This window comes from Bos javanicus, chromosome 13 (assembly GCF_032452875.1).
Source record: "Bos javanicus breed banteng chromosome 13, ARS-OSU_banteng_1.0, whole genome shotgun sequence".
In the NCBI taxonomy this organism is placed as follows: domain Eukaryota; kingdom Metazoa; phylum Chordata; class Mammalia; order Artiodactyla; family Bovidae; genus Bos; species Bos javanicus.
In genome coordinates this window covers 12269887-12287635 of record NC_083880.1, presented here as the reverse complement: position 1 = coordinate 12287635, position 17749 = coordinate 12269887, and the positions used below count along the sequence as shown (strand labels likewise).

The following is a 17749-nucleotide window of genomic DNA, read 5'->3' as shown; positions in this document are numbered from 1 at the left end:
ATTTTCTGAAATTAGCATCCTTTTCAAAGAGATTTCTCTCAAGATTTTGTTAAATGCAGCTATGTCAGTATTTAAAATGCAGTTCAACTTAAATTTTCTTTTCTTTATCTTCTGTGGTACAAAGCTATTCCATAAGATAGGACATATATTCCAGATAGACTATTGTTGTAGAGAGAAGACAATACTTAAGAAAAGTCTTATCTTACTTGCTGCATGATTTTTTCTATTTAATAAAACTCAGAAGAATCTTTATGCTACCACTCAGGGGTTTAGTAATCTACTCAACAGTTATAGCATTATCTGCTCTCGTGAATGTTAAACCAAGTCTTCACCTCAGCATTGTCTCTCAGTCTGTGCTCCAATGAATGATGATATTTGTTCCTCTTACTATAAAGACACAAATACACTACATCCCAAATCATTCACCACCATTACCTTTTCTTCATATAAAAGAGAAATATTTCATATTCAGAACTGACTCAAAAAACTCACTCCACCAATTAGGCCAAAGGGCAGAATCAAACACCTCCAACACAATAGACTCATTCCTGGATTGCCCAGTCAACATCCAAAAAGACTCTTAGGAAACATGTCATGCAATTACTTACAGAGCAAAACTTTTCCAAATAAAGTGAAATAAATGCAGAAGTAAAGATTTAAAAATTTAAAATAGACTGGATAAACTTCATCTTTTTAACTTAAAACTTGGGAAAAGAAAAATAAGTAGTATCCTAAGTTATCACTTTTGGTTTTTGTTGCTATTTTGGCTTTTTTTAAAAAAATTTAATCAAAATAATCATCTAGAAATTATTAAGCACTGCTCTTTACACAAACTACTCTTACTGTTACAATCTCCATCAAAGATCTAAAATATCCATTTTAAATTACAGCCAGACTTTAAATATAACAGCTTTATTTCATTTTTGACACCATCTGATAAAATAAAATGTTTAATAAATCTGATAAATGTTGCTGCTGCCTCGACTCTGTGCGACCCCATGGACAGCAGCCTATCAGGCTCCCCAGTCCCTGGGATTCTCCAGGCAAGAACACTGGAGTGGGTTGCCATTTCCTTCTCCAATGCATCAAAGTGAAAATGCTAAACATTGCTAAATATGGCAAATATAGAAAATTAAGACCAATTTAAGTACTAAAAAATCAAAAGGCTTTTTGTCAACTATTAAAAGCTAACAATTCACAATGAAATGCACATCACAGCAGCACAACATATTTCACAAGATACATATTCAGCCTCAGAACTTGACAGAATATATAAAAATCTAGAATAAAAGCCGAAAAACATCTTAAAGCATTTAACAAATTCTTTAGGTCTTACAGTTGGGGCCTCCCAATTCATGTGTCAGGATATACAGAACCTGATCTCTGGGCCTGGCCTGAGGTGTCAGAGCTGGCTGCCTCCAAGACCCCAACGTCTGCATCAGTTTATCCCACATGCCGTACAGCCACGGCCAGGTCCTACACGGTTCATGACATGCAAAGGGCGAGGAAACGCTACAGAGGCACATACAAGTACCCAGTTCTTGTAATCTCTAGAGAAACACTGACAAAATTTCTAGTTACCCAACAATCTCACCCAAATCTAGGTTTGGAAATCCTATCTAGATTTTAATGACGTATCTTCCTATTTCTTAACCTGTGCCATATTTTACCGTATCTTCTCCAATGTTTGTTTCAAAAACAGAAACTCTGATTTACTCAGTCCCCTCCCACCTTTATGAAAACTGACAAGCCCCTGGGAGCTGCAGCACAGCAAAGACCATGACAACATTCCCTAACCCATGGTCCCCATCATCCACTCAAGAATGATTGCCATTGCTAGAGAAAATCAAGTTGGCAAGAGACAGAGACTCAAAGCGTTATTTCCAAGGGAGCAAGGAAAGAGCTGAAAACTAAGAACAAAACTAGGAAAGGCAAACACTGCCTGTGACCCATCTTTTTAATTTATATCTAACAAAAATGTCTCTTTGTCAGAGGAATTTTTCCAGAATGAAATCTTAAGTAGTCCCCCTCACTGAGGTCCCTCAACAGTTCTAAGCTGGGCACTATAACCCAAGTCCAAACCTCCTGAAATGTGTTCACCATGGACCCTGATTTCATCTACACCAGCTTTACCTCTCACAAGCTCTTCCCCAGCTCTATACTCCAGAATGTTCAACCACTCAGTAACACCCTCCTGTGGTCAAACCCTCACATCTTTCTCACAGTGCTCCCCTACTTGGAACGCTTTATCCTATTAACACACACACACACTCTTCATTGGAGCAGCTCAAACTTCACCTAAGAACAATAACACATGGAACAGTTATCACACAGTAAGGGGGTCACACAGGAACACTCAAATCCATGCACTATTTATTGAGCATCTACTGAGTGCCAGGAACTAAGCTTAGCTCGGAGAAGGCAATGGCAACCCACTCCAGTACTCTTGCCTGGAAAATTCCCACAGACGGAGGAGCATGGTAGGCTGCAGCCCATGGGGTCGCTAAGAGTCGGACACGACTGAGCAACTTCACTTTCACTTTTCACTTTCATGCATTGGAGAAGGAAATGGCAACCCACTCCAGTGTTCTTGCCTGGAGGTTCCCAGGGATGGGGGAGCCTGGTGGGCTGCCGTCTATGGGGTCACACAGAGTCGGACACGACTGAAGCAACTTAGCAGTAGCAGCAGCAGGAATAAGACTTAACCCTGAAGGAGTTTACAGATTAGATAAAGACTGGAGTGAACAGGCCAGTGATTTTCCTGGAGGAGATCAGCTGCAAGAGTGAGGCAGGCAGCGTGCTCTGGAGGAGCAGCACCCTGGGGCTCCCCCAGCGAGTGAAGGGGTGCATGGATGGTGGAGAGGAGCTCTAGGATCCAGGGAACTGAACAGAAATTGATTTTTTTTTTTTAATTTTAAATGTGATGTAAGGATATGAGACTTCATTATAATCCCAGTGGTTAAACCCCCAATGGCATTGTTCATGCTTTGCAGCTCCCTGTTTTCACAACAAACACTGAGAAATCACTGATAAAATATAAAGACAAATGACCAAAAGGACATTACCTATGCCCCTAACAAGTTAAACATCTCCACGGATCAGAAATCTCACAGGAACACAAAGTGTGAGCCTAGGCGAGGCCAGAATGTCTGCCGGGCTCTGGGCCCCAGACAGGAAAAGGCAGCAGGCAGGCAGTGGGCTCTCAGGGATTAACATGAGTTGATCGGATCGGGTAGCAAGGGCTCCAAGTGAACTAGGGTCAGCAGCAGGCACTTTGCTGAAAACCAGGCACTGGGGTGGCGCTCTGCCTTCTTTAGGGAACTAGATCGAAAAGATTTCTGCTAACTGCACTGAGGCCACAGCCTAGGAAACGCTGACCTCTTGCCAGCTGACCCAGTGACCAAATCTGTGATATCCCCAATGTCACCGGGGCCAGGGCCTGGTCCACTAACACAAGACCTAATTCTGATCTGGGAACTCTAAAGCCAGGCAGAGACAAGGGCAAAACTGCCAGACCAGCAGGGGAAACCAGAGAGAGAAAGAGACAGGAAAAAGAAAACTCCCATCACAAGAAAATTCCCGTGCCTGCAAAATTACAGAACATGATGTTGACACCAATAATATCAACAACCAGAATATAAATTCACTGCAGACAAAACAAATCATCAAATGACCTCAAAAAGACTAAAATAAACATGTTAAAGACCCTCAAAGAGATAAATAACAAGAGAAGTGAAAACATTTTAAACACAAACAAGCAGAAATGAGAAATGAACTAGTGGATATAAAAAAGAACCGATTAAAAATCTTGCAGATGAAGTATAACCATTGTAATTTATAAATAAAAATGTTTGTGGTTCCAGTACTCATCATCAGACGCCTAGTAAGCCACCCCTCCCTCTACCTTCAGGCTCACAGGGCTCTGAGTTTTGCGGGACAGCCGTGTCAGACTCCAAGACTCAAAAATGAAAGACACCTGGGCATTTGTCCTCAAAGAACTTGCCATCTGTAAGTGACACTACTAGACCACTAAGATTACAAAGTAGAACAAAATTTAAATTTCAAAAAAAGTAAGCATTTCTTAAGTTAAAATGCTCTTAGTGTTCATGAGCTCATACTACCATCTTTACTAGAGTTGGCACTCTACAAGAGAGAAACATTCTCACCAAATTTCACATGAATGGAGCTGAAATAACAAAAGCTGCTTCTTTCTTAATCTGTATTTGAACTCATCTGGCAACTATCCTTATTTATTCAAAGCACACAACCAAAAAAGTAACCCACTGAAAAGTCTCCAAAACCCAAGACCACAGCTTGCAGTATTACTTTTAGTAGAAACTACTCAAAGATCTCACAATAACAACAGCTTCACTTTCACTTATCAACTTTTGCCTGATTATTCAAATTGATGAGAAAAGCTACTGTATTCCTATCGAGGTTAATATAATCAGTACGTGAAAAATTTTAAACTCTGTGCTATTATATTCTAATAAGAAAATATTAACTTCATCCCAGTTTCCCTTACCAAAAAGGCTGTACTCTAAAAGTACACAACAGTCATAGGATCCCAATCAAGATAAAATCTTAATTCTTTCCTCACTCTCTAGAAGTAAACAATTAAAATAGTAAAGTCTAGTTCTCCTGTTCATGAACAGAAGTAGAAAGGAATGACAGGAAATATTATATATACTATCCCCTTACAACTGAGAAGATAAAATCTATTTCAAAAGATAAGTCTATAAGATAGACTTGGTTCCTTGATCCAAAGACACTGATATAGCTTTGATTAAATAACATTAACCCATGTTACCCAATGATTAAATGTCACATAATAAAATCTCTGCTAATTATGGTCGATTGCCATCTTCCCTCTTCATTTTTCTAAAGAGTCACTTTCCAATGAATAGTCAATAGAAAAGTTTAGATGGTAAACTAAGCCAGCCAAGAAGCTAATGACAAAGAGATCCTCACATCTAACTTCTTAGAATAAATCAACCACCACACAGGACCACCTTCTTTTAAACAGAGACAAAGGCACGTTATTGGGCCACACCACAATATTCAATCACTGATGAAATGACATAATTCCAATTTGCCTAGGACACTTACCCATGACTGGAGATGTCTCTGTATGTGGTCCCGATCCGGCGCTACACCCAAATCTGCTGTCCAGTGTTTCTCAGAGGAATACATGTCCTGGGAAGAAAACAGAGAAAGAAATCATATTTTCTAAAGGTCAATATTTAAAATTTTCTAAAAGAAAATAAAAATAATTTACTTACAAAAATTTACTATTTTCAAAAAAAAAAAAAACAAAGACCCTGACATCATCTAAATGTAAAAAAATTACCAATCTTTGGAACATCATGATTCTGTTCATATTTTCCTTTTTCTGCAAGAAGTTACCCCAAAAGCAAATAATATGTATAAAGTTGTTGCCACAGAAACTTATTAATCTGTTTTCAGTTCCCTCCATCACCACATAAATAAGTCAGAGGAAGAAAGCACCCCATTTTGGGTAAATTAAACACATTACACCTGCTGAATGTATTTTGACTGCACATAAATGATTTACACACACCATCAAATAAAAGTTACCAAAGTTACTGCTATACTTTCTCTAATAATGGGCCTTTTCTTCATTATAAAGTAATAGGGCTTCATTGTTTTAAAAAATTGGAAACAGCTAAGTAGAAAGAAAAAATTATTTCAATAGTACAATGCCACTACATCTACCCAGTCATTTGTGGCATGTCTCCTTTCCAGGAATTTTCTGTATATATTTTTAAAGTGTACTTTTATAAACCCTACATACAAAATTCTGTATTTGGTTCTTTTCAGTTGAGTAAAACTTAATGCATCACCCTGTATTACTTTTAAATACAAAGTTAACCCTTTGTTAGCATATAATCATAAATCTTCCTCCCTTGATAATATGGCTTCCCTGGTGGCTCAGATGGTAAAGCATCTGCCTGCAATGAGGGAGACCCGGGTTCGATCCCTGGGTCGGGAAGATCCCCTGGAGAAGGAAATGGCAACCCATTCCAGTATCCTTGCCTGGAAAATCCCATGGATGGAGGAGCCTTGTATGCTACAGTCCATGGTGTCGCAAAGGGTCAGACACAACGGAGCAACTTCACTTTCCTTTTTGATAATATATTAAAGAAAATGAGGCACAAAGGAACATTTAAACATTACCACGGGTGCACAAGTGTCTCCCTAAACCTAATGGATGAAATTCCACAAACCAGATAATATCAGATTCGATACCAAATTTACACTTGTGCTCAGGGAGCTGCCCTCATAAACTGATTAGCTACCTCTCAGGATCACAAGGAAGGGTGATACCTTTCTAAGTCAATTAAGAAAACAGCACAATAGTAATCTGTTTCTGCTTCTGAAACAGATTCCAGTTCAAGAAACATTCTTTGAAGAAATAACGCTTGCCCCATCTCTAACTCGTCTTTACTCACGCCATGCAGTATATGAAAGCAGTGTGAACTTGCAGAAGGACGCCCAGTTCCCGACGCCAGCAGCCAGCAGGGTCCACGTGCTCTCACTAGCTGCGGCCTGTCACTGCAGGGGGCGCTGCATGATCACCTGGCCCCCTCCCCACATGGCCTCGCACTGGGTATTATGAAATGATTTCCATTTCCAGGTAACCCAATTATTCTCCCCAAAATGAGAAGCTGTATGAAAAAATCTAAAATAATCCACGTGACAATAGGGTCTCACCATGAAAACACTGTCTTCCTGGCGCTTCACCCAGCCCACCCAGGAGACTAGGTGGTGGGCCAGGCTTCCTGGTGTCACAGGGTGGCTGGGGCCGCCACCCTGTGACACAGAGTAGACCACACACTCAGAGGCCCCGGGAGCTCACATGTAGCTCACTCACACCTGTGGGGACTGCTCTCTCTGTTCATATTTATATCGAAGTTTCTTATCTTAAATTTAAAATTCCTAAATGGCAACATCAAAGCACTTTGTACTAAGCCATGCACCCTTCCTACCCATAGTTATGAACTGCCAAATAAATACTTATTTAAGGACTGCAGTTCCTCAGATATTAGGAGTTTTCTCAGCACCAAAAATAGTAACCTCAAAAGAAACAGGACAATAAGACTTATAAACACTGAATTTATAACCTTACCATCTGAGTTGATAAATGTACTTGACAAATATGCAACAATGCATGAGCTGGAATTAATGTCATGGAGTAGTTCTTAGAAAACATATTTTTAAATTACTTATAATTGAAGTCACGTGTTCAAGACTCTTTATGCCAATCACAGCTTTGAAATGCAAACCCTTCATGCACAAGTAGGTGGGCTACCAATTCTTTTCAGCAATGAGGCAGTTTAGTAGCTCAAAAGATAACATTTTTAGATTTCCTCCTGTAAATGCTATCGCCTGGACATACAAAGGAGAAAGAAGAATCTTACATGTTGTTTTTCACACCATCTAAGAGGGAAAGAGTACTCTGTCTCAAATCCACAGTTTCACATAAAAGGCATTATTGGGGTACTTCTGCATAAGCTGGCCTTTCAACGCATTTTACAGGAACTTGAGCCAGGGGTACTTTCAAGTGACTCCTCCAACTTTTGTGACAAAGCCATATTCAGGGAACTCAGGTTCTAGCTAAAGGAAAGAAATTCCACCATACCCTTTTCTTTATTGCAGGCACCAAACATGACCTAAAAATAATTCCCGTCACTCTTGGTCACCTAAAACTTAAATTTAACAGAATTATAAATCACAACATACAGGATCACAGACTATTGTCTCTAACAGTATTCTTCCCAGAGATCAAATTAATATTAACTTATTTCATTGTACAATAACTCTTCTTAAAAAGAGAATACTCAAAAAATCCCAATATCCACTAAAAACTGATGCGATCTTCATTTTTAATCTCATCACAAAGTATATTTTTTAAAAAATCAGATTTAATCTTGAAGATATTGTGCAAAGTGAAATAAGCAAGTCATAGTAGGAAAAGCGGTTTCCCAGGTGGCACGCTGGTAAAGACTACGCCTCCCAATGCAGGAGACACGAGAGACAAAGGTTTGATCCCTAGGTTGGGAAGATTTCCTGGGTAGGAAATGGCAACCCACTCCAGTATTCCTGCCAGGAAAATTCCATGGACAGAGAAGCCTGGCAGGCTACAGTCTATGGGGTCTCAAAGCATCAAACATGACTGAGCAGCAGCCATGGAGAACAGGACAAGTACTCTATAACTCCACTTAGATGAGGGACCTAGAGAAGTCAAATCCACAGAGACAGAAAGTAGAATGACGGCTGCCAGGGGTTGAAGGAGCAGAAAATGAGTTAGTGTTTGATGGATGAAGTTTCATTTTGGGAAGATTAAAGAAGTTCTGGAGATGAATGGTGACGGTTGCACATTAATGTGAATGTACAGATTCAAGTTCAGCAAATTCCAAGGGGTATAAATTTTAAAAAAAAAGAAAAAGAAAAGAAAGAAACAGACACCCAGAGATACCACAGTGAAACTGCAAATCATCAATGACAAAGAGTTCTTAAAACCAACCAGAAACAAAAGCAGATCACTTACAAAGGAACAATCAGACTCTGATTGATCAACTGCAACCACGGAAGCCAGAAGACATTAGAACAGTATCTCCACAGTTCCAAGAGAAAATAAGTTTTAAGCTGTAATTACGTACCAACTCAGCTAAACTATTTTTTCAAGAAAAGGGGCAAAATAAAGAAAATTCAGACATAAACAGGGAATATACTGTAAGCAGATCATCAAGGATGCTTCCAAAACTATAGTTCATAAAGATGGAAGACGATGCCAAAAAGGGGTCTGAAATACAGGAAAGAATGGTGAGAAAAGAGAACTGTAAAAATGGGTAAACCCAAATATTAGCGGTATAATTTCGAAATGATGAGTTATAAAAACAAACAAACCTAAAGTACTGAACAAAAACAGCATGTAATCTAGGAGGAAGGTAGCATAACAGGAATGAACTATTCCAAGTCTCTTATACGGCTTTTTAGGAGGAAGATGAAGCAGACACCATCTTTTGTTCATTTGCCTTCTATCACTTGTCCTCGGATACTCCCCACCTCGTGGATTTGAGGGCCTGGGGACGCGACAGATAGGAATGTGAGCAGAACTGCACCAGTTCTAACCGAAGGCTTTACGAGCACTGAGCTGTGTTCTCCTGCACTCCTACACTGCACCCCAATCTCTGCTGGTCCCAAAATGAGGAGACACCTAGCACATAACTAAATCCAGCCACACCCAGCAGAGACTGCCAAACCTATGAGCTAGAAATAAATGTCTGTCACTGCACATCACTGAAAGTTTCACAGTGACTTGTTACATAGCATTATTACAGCAAAAGATGACTAATACAAAAGGCAAAGATACTATATATGCAAATTATATTTGTGGGTTTTAGTTTAACCAAAAATATTTTACTAAGTTTACAAACACCTGCATATATACACAAATACATATATGTATACATACATACGAAGTGATACTATTTACATAAAGTTCAACAATAAAATTAACAATACATGAACATATGTAACTATAAAGAAAAGCAAAAGAAAAAAGCAGAGTTGAGGCTAATGGTTTTCTGGGGACAGAAGTAAGACAAGAGGAGCTATAGGGAGATATAAGAGGGTAGGGCTAACACTGTACCACTTAAGCTGAGGGAAAGGACATATACATATCATTCTATTAGACTTATATAACACACTTATTACATATAGTCCTTTCTATGAACAGAATGTTTTATATTTTAATATGAAAGGCAAAACTTTTCCAGGAAAATTCAGAAATGATTATAAAAGAAATTTATGTAGCCACATGCATAAAAGAGGTAAATGTATTTATAATCTTTAAGCCATAATTAAGAGGCAGAAAGAGTCGTAGTGACTCACTTATTCTTTAAGCTGCTGCTGCTGCTAAGTCACTTCTGTTGTGGCCAAATCTATCTGACCCCATAGATGGCAGCCCATCAGGCTCCCCCGTCCCTGGGATTCTCCAGGCAAGAACACTGGAGTGGGTTGCCATTTCCTTCTCCAATGCATGAAAGTGAAAAGTGAAAGGGAAGTCGCTCAGTTGTGTCCAACTCTTAGCGACCCCATGGACTGCAGCCCACCAGGCTCCTCTGTCCATGGGATTCTCCAGGCAAGAGTACTGGAGTGGGGTGCCATTGCCTTCTCCTAGTGTTTAAGAGAAAGAGACAAATACAAGTGATAGCCAGGTTCACTATAAAATGCAAGACAGAACTGACGTGAAGAGACGGATATTCATCCTTTATCCAGATGCGGAAGAAGCTGGCCTTCCCAATGAGCTGCATTGCTCAGCTATCTGATCACTGGAGATTCTGATCTCACAGCTGTATAACCCAAGTTCATTTTTTAGGAGAAATTCGTAAACCCTGTTTTGCTAAATTACTATGTACTGAACTGTCATCCCAAGAAAAAGCTTAAGAAAATTTTCTTATTTGAAGCATTATTGGTAACAGCAAAAAAAAAATTTTAAACTTAAATGTGCAATAATGAGGGACTGCGTAAATGAATGGCTGTTAATTTACATGGAATGGAGTTTGCTGTATCCACTTAAAAACACCTCAAAAAGATTTTAATGACAAGTGAATGAATGCTCTCCAATGTCCTTTGTGCAACCTTCTCACAACCAATAAGAAATATCAGAAATGATGTCTCAGAGAACTTAAATGTAATACCCCAAAGGCTTATAAACCAAAACTTAAAATGATTAATGTTCAATTTTTAAATTTAAAATAGACAATAATATACAATAAAACAGATAATATACAAATTTACTATTCATTCAATAAATATTTCCTGAGCAGCTATTACAAGCCAGGGAGTGTTCCAGGCTCCACAGACACAGCCACAAACCAAAGACCCCTTAGGCATGGAACTCACATCCCAGCAATTCTAGAGCCTCCCCTTAACTCAGGTGCACAGTTCATGGTTGAAATAAATATGTCAGGGCATTCCAGGGTAATATCTTCTCATGCCAGATAAACAAATAACTTCAGTTAATACTAAAGTGGGCTTCCCAGGTGGTGCCAGCGGTAAAGCAACTGTCTGCCAATGCAGGAGACTAACAGTCGCAGGTTTGATCCCTGGGTCGGGAAGATCCCCTGGTGAAGGAAATGGCAACCCACTCCAGTAATCTTGCCTGGAAAATTCCATGGGCAGAGGAGCCTGGAGGGCTGCAGTCCAATGAATGATGACTATTAAAGTCATTCATTGACATGGATGGTCTCATCACTGTACTTTCACAATTCTTGAGCTCTCTATAAAGAATATTCATTCTCTCTGCAATTTACCCCCCAAAAACACAATTCTAAATTTTCAAGGCTTTCTGTGTTTTCCCTGCTCAAAAGAAGTAAAGCCAATCTTCTACTACAGCTAGAGTAAAAGGAGGTTTATTTAGCCCATTCACTAAATTAACGAAGTACTTCCGACTAATAAGATCAGAGAAGGAGATGGGCAAAATGAGAAATTATCCAATTTCCTAGGTTTGTTTACACGTGTATGTTAATGAAACAGCAGATAAGAATGAGATCTGATTTCCCCTTCTGCAGGTAGAATTTAAGTTAGGTTTCCAGAAGGACTTATCAAATTCTAGTAGCTTTACACTGGGCAACTTCTAGGTATTTAGGAAAGACAAATGTCCTTCCCAAGGTTTCCTTTCCTATCTCAGTTACAGAGAGGTGGGTATTTCCAAACTACCTTATATTTGCCTAACGCACTTAATATATCCTATCAGAACTATACATAATGCCTGAGGTCTACAGATAAAAGCTAAAATAAAGGCTACCGTATCTCTGATTATCAGGGGTCTGGCTTCATTTTAAAAGTCAGTTAAGGACTTCCCTGGTGGTCCAATGATTAAGAATCTGCCTACCAATACACGGTTTTTTCAGTAGTCATGTATGGATATGAGAGTTGGACTATAAAGAAAAGCTGAGCGCTGAAGAATTGATGCTTTTGAACTGTGGTGTTGAAGAAGACTCTTGAGAGTCCCTTGGACTGCAAGGAGATCCAACCAGTCCATCCTAAAGGAAATCAGTCCTGAATATTCATTGGAAGGACTGATGCTGAAGCTGAAACTCCAATACTCTGGCCACCTGATGTGAAGAACTGACTCACTGGAAAAGACCTTAGTCAGTAAAGAGTCTGCCTGCAATGAGGAAGACCTGGGTTCGATTCCTGGGTCAGGAAGATCTTCTGGAGAAGGAAATGGCAGCCCACCTCTCTAGTATTCTCGCCTAGAGAATCCCATGGACAAAGGAACCTGGCAGGTTACACTCTATGGGGTCGCAAGAGTCAAACACGACTGAGCGACTAAGCACACAGCACACATTGAGCTGGGAAAGATTGAAGGTGGGAGGAGAAGGGGACGACAGAGGATGAGATGGTTGGATGGCATCACCAACTCGCTGGACATGAGTTTGAATAAGCTCCGGGAGTTAGTGATAGCCAGGGAAGCCTGGCGAGCTGCAGTCCATGGGGTTGCAAAGAGTTGTACACAACTGAGTGACTGAACTGAGCTACCAATACAAGGGACACCGGATTCAATCCTTGGTCCAGGAAGATTCCATGTGCTGCGGGGCAATTAAGCCCCTGCACCACAGCTACTGAGTCTACAGGCTCCAGAGTCCATGCTCTGCAACAAGAGAAGCCCCACACACAGCAACAAAGAGAGTAACCCCTGCTCACTACAACTAGAGAAAGCCTATGCACAGCAAAGAAGACCCGGTACAGCCAAAAATAAATACAAATAAAATTTAAAAGTCAGTTAAAAATTCCAGACAACTGTAATAGTAAGCCCTATAGCAGATACCATGAGAACTATAAAGAAAAGTAGGCAGGATTCCAGGCCCTACATTAAGGATTTACATCGAGCTGGATTCTAAACACAAGTATGTATCCATCCATTCAATAGATACTAATTCAGCTCTACAACATGTAAAACTTTTCAAAGGGCTCAAGATACAGCAATAGACACAAACCTGGTCCCAACTAACAGAACAGTCAGGACAAAAGTCCTAAAAAAGATGGGAGTCAAGGGATTACGCATGGGGAAAAAAAATGCTTTCATAAACTAAATATCTCATATATCTGGCACATGGATTACCATGGGTCCATTTTTGGTCTTGTTATAAAATAAAGGAGTTGAAACAATTTTTAAGTTCTCTTTCGAGCACTAAAAGGTTTGTGACCTAAAAATCAATTTCAATTCAATGGGTAACTGAGGAAGATTCTAATCCCTCACCATTATAACTAGAATCAATTAATAAATTATTGCAATAAACCAAGTATGAACTAAAACAAACTGGTCTGAAATGCTGGTTATGTTTGAAAAGGGGGACAGAAGGGCAGATTCAAAGGACACTTGGAAGGAAGTCAAAAAGACTAACAGTGAAGTAATCAAAGGTAATCCTAAATTTTAAGGGGGAATCCAGATGATATTCCTTTGGCAATCCTCAGTGATGAGAGATCATCAACTCTGGAGGAAAAAGGGTTTGTAAAAGAAAAATATTCCCAAGCAAGTCTGGTGAAGGAGCTTAGAATTCAAACCAACAATAAAATGTGATATAAATTGATGACAAATAGGGTTCAATATTTTAAAAAGCAACTTCTAAAAAGAAATTTGAGAAATTTCTCTTCAGCAACTGATACAGTCTACTAATGGTAACTACACTTAGTACTCATTTGAATACAGATTAAGATGCTGTTTCTAAGATGCTGTTTCAAAATGAGTCTACTATCTCACAACCAGATTATCCTAGTAAGCCTCTATTTACCAATAACTAAGCATCAGCTGGGAGAGTAAAACACAAACTCATGAGAGTTACATAAAAGACAAGGGGCCTGCATTTCCAACAAAGCTAGGCCACATAAGACACAACATTCTTAGAGACAGAAACCTAGACTTAAATATATACACGTAAAGTATATTTTTTAATTATTAAAAATATCAAAGGGTTAAAAACTGGTACAACCACTTTGAAAAACTGATAATAACTACAAGAGTTACATATTTACTCAACAATTCTATTTCTAGGGATATTTCCAAAAGAAAGGAGTCCATATGTTCAACAAAATACATATATAAGAATGCTTTATTTTAACAGTCCAAAATTGGAAATAATGCAGATACCTGTTAAAAGCAGAATGGAGAAATAATTGTAATACAAAGAAGCCTGGAGCTTCTTTCCTCCTGGAAACGTTTACCCAATCAAAAAAGGTGCCTGAGGGGCTAATTTATACTTAAGCAGCCTTGAGGACTCAGAAGACAGCAAATCAGAGTACAAGAGCCACTAAGGGAGCCACACCCCCGTCTGTAATAAGACCTCAAAAAGCTGAATCCCAGAAGAAAGGATAACACAAAAAGTAAACCAAACCAGTCTTTGCACAGACACTAAAATAAATCTCAATTTGAATCAAGGTGATCCTAAGTGCCTGGCAAAAGCAACAGAAAAATCCTCATCTAAATCTACATTTACTTCCAGAAATAATCTGTCAAATACAGTGAACAGTACACAGTGAGCATGGATACGTGGAGCTGACACTCCTCAAAGAATAAGAGACCACAGGAAAACTTCTGCAGGACTCTGGGACAGAGTTACTTGCTTACTCTGTTCAGAGACATGTGAAGAGCTTGCACATTTTGACAGGGAATTGTAAACTATAGAAGTGGCATAGCAGATTTTTAAAAGAACCAAACTGAAATTCTAGAATGAAAATACAGCAACGAATATTAAGAATCCAGAAAATGAATACATTGAAGAACAAATTAGAGATGAAGACTAAACTGAAAGGCCAGAGGTAAACTGAACCACTAGAAAAAAAAATTAAAACCCAGAAGGCAGGTGAAACACAGTGGAGTTACCGAGACCTAACGCTGGGTAACTCAAGTCTCAGAAAGATTAAGCAGGAGAAATGGGGAGAGGCAACATTAGAAGAGATGACAGCTGAAAACTATCCAAGACAGATGAAAGACACCAGGTCACAGCATAAACAGCTATGAAAAGAAAAGGGAGGAGAGGAGAGAGAGATTATTTGAAATCAAATCTGAAAGACAAAAAGAAAATCTTAAAAACAGCCTATGAAAGTGAAGTGAAAGTCATTCAGTCGTGTCCAACTCTTTGTGACGCCATAGACTATACAGTCCATGGAATTCTCCAGGCCAGAATACTGGAGTGGGGAGCCCTTCCCTTCTACAGGGGATCTTCCCAACCCAGGGATGGAACCCAGGTCTCCCGCATTGCAGGCAGATTCTTTACCAGCTGAGCCACAAGGGAAGCCTGAAAATAGCCTGAGGAAGAAAGAAATTATCAACAAAGAAGTGATAAACAGCAGCTGCCTTCTCAATAGCAACAAAGACAAATATTATAGAATAATCTCTTCTCCAAAGAATATACAAATATATGTATGTGCGTATTGCCAATCTAGAATTCTATACCTAGCAAAATGTATCTTTCAAGAATGTACGTGAAATAAAAACATTCTCAAACTAAACGTTTTAGATTTTGTCAGTAAATCTAAATCCACTCTAAAGAAAACACTAAAGGGTATTCTGCAGGCAGATGGAAAATTTTTCCAGACAGAAAGTCAGTAACATAAGAAAGAAGAAAAGGGCAGTAAGCCTGATTGGATAATAATGGTACAAAACAATAGAAATAGGTCTTTGGGGGTATAAAACATACATACATTTTAAAACATAACAATGAAATACAAAAAAAAGGAAGGAAATTGACTTCCATGTTTTAAAATTGACTTACATTATCTGGAAAAAGGGTGAAAGTCTCAATATTACACTTTGATAAGTAGAGAAAAGATTAGAATTTCTTAGGCAAATACTAAGGAAGAGTAAAAGAATATATAATCCCAAGGTAATTAAAAAAAGGAGGAAATGGAATAATTATTTTTTTTTTAAATCAATCCAAAACAAATCCAGAAAAAAGGAACATGGAACAGGTGAGACAAATACATTCCTCTTGAATTTTTAAACATTCATATCAATTGTTATTATCTGCCAGTTCATTTTTTATAACAGGCATCAGCAAAATACACAGAAATATCTATCCCCCACTCACATACCTAACCTTTATAAATTTTACTTTCCACATTTATTTCCATTGTCACTCAGTTTTCAAAGCCGTATTTCACCTTTTCTTTTCTAACTACAGATATGGTAACAAGCATTAAAAGATTCAAAAGGAAAACAAACAAAAAGAAACAAGGAGGAAAAAAAAAACCCAGAGAACTAACTGGCTTACAAACGCTGCGTTAATTCCACAATAAAATATTAATCTGCCATTACTGATCTGTGTAAAATCACTAAGGGCACACTCTCCTTCTGTGATGGCCCACACTCTGTGGAGTGTGCTTCTCTCTGAATCTGAATAAATCCACTTCTTACCTATCACTTTTTCTCTCACTGAATTCTTTATGCGATGGGACATCAAGAATCTGAGCTTCACTAGGTCCTTAAATCAGGTACCATGGTGTTTGGATGGGTTTGAGCCCCAGCCACATGGGTTCAAGTTCTAAGCAGGGTTTTGGCTGGGTTAGAGTCACAAACTGGGTTTTGGCTGGGTTCAAGTCCCAAACAAGATTTTGGCTGGGTTCAAGTCCCAGCCTCGTGGGTTCAAGTTCCAAGCAGGGTTTTGGCTGGGTTCGAGTCCCAGCCACATGAGTTTGAGTCCCAAACTGGGTTTTGGCTGGGTTCGAGCCACGGTACATGGGTTCAAGTCCCAGTCTGAGGTAAATGGTTTCACTTTTAAGATATTCTCTGTCTTTGTTTTCTTTAGATTACTGTGATATATTTAGATTTGGGGGAAGAGGGTTATTTTATGGATATTCTTCAGTCTTTGGCTTCATTTTGAAATATTCTAAAATTTAGAATACATCTATGTGAAGTATCTCTTCAAATACTGATCTGTTACTTCAAATACTGAATGTCTTACTCTTCTCCCTCTGCTCTGGCACTACGTGTACGTTGGGATTTCAACTATGTACTATATGTCTCACACATTTTCCACCTTTTAGAGGGCATGCGGGGGCTTCTAAGGTGGCGCTAGTGGTGAAGAATCTGTCTGCCAATGCAGGACAGGCTGGTTCAATCTCTGCGTCGGGAAGATTCCCTGGAGTAGGAAATGGCAACCCGCTGCAGTATTCTTGCCTGCAAAATTCCATACTCTGCTCTGAGTTCACACTCAATGAAGAAGGAAATGGCAATCCACTCCAGTATTCGTGCCTGGAAAATTCCATGGACAGAGAATCCTGGAAGGGTACAGTCCATGGGGTTGCAAAGAGTCAGACACGACTGAGCATAGAGGACAACCAAAATTAATATATTAAGAAGCTTAAAATGATATTCTTTCACTTATTTCATGAAAAGCATTACTCTAATATTTTTTAATTCCCTTGTTAATTCAGTGAAGGAAAACTCCAGGATAAAATGAAAACTTCTACACCAGTATCAATGTCATCAAGACACAGGTGCAACATATACCTCTCTCAGAGGATAATTAAGTAATCCTTTTACAGCCCCAAATACTTAACCAAACAAGATGTGAAACTCCAGAGCTTACAGTGAATTGCTACTTGCATTTTGTGAGGATTAGACATTTTAAATAAGGCTGTCTGAGCTTTTCTAAGGAAAATGTTATCAAATTTTAAAACACCAATATTATACAGTCTGTCTAAGGAAATCAAAGAA

At 38.9% G+C, this 17749-nt stretch overlaps 1 protein-coding gene across 6 annotated transcripts in view; it reads right to left on the bottom strand.

The window, feature by feature from the left end:
* Positions 1-17749, bottom strand: part of USP6NL (USP6 N-terminal like) — a 210209-nt gene that overhangs the window by 118636 nt on the left and 73824 nt on the right. For 5 of the 6 annotated variants that reach the window (XM_061435711.1, XM_061435710.1, XM_061435713.1 and 2 more), the window contains exon 2: positions 5110-5196. In XM_061435711.1, coding sequence (XP_061291695.1) covers positions 5110-5113 — 4 coding nt within the window. In that variant the 5' untranslated portion in view covers positions 5114-5196. Of the gene's footprint in view, positions 1-5109; positions 5197-6473; positions 9390-17749 lie in introns of those variants that run through there. The other variant, XM_061435715.1, reaches the window with a different exon arrangement.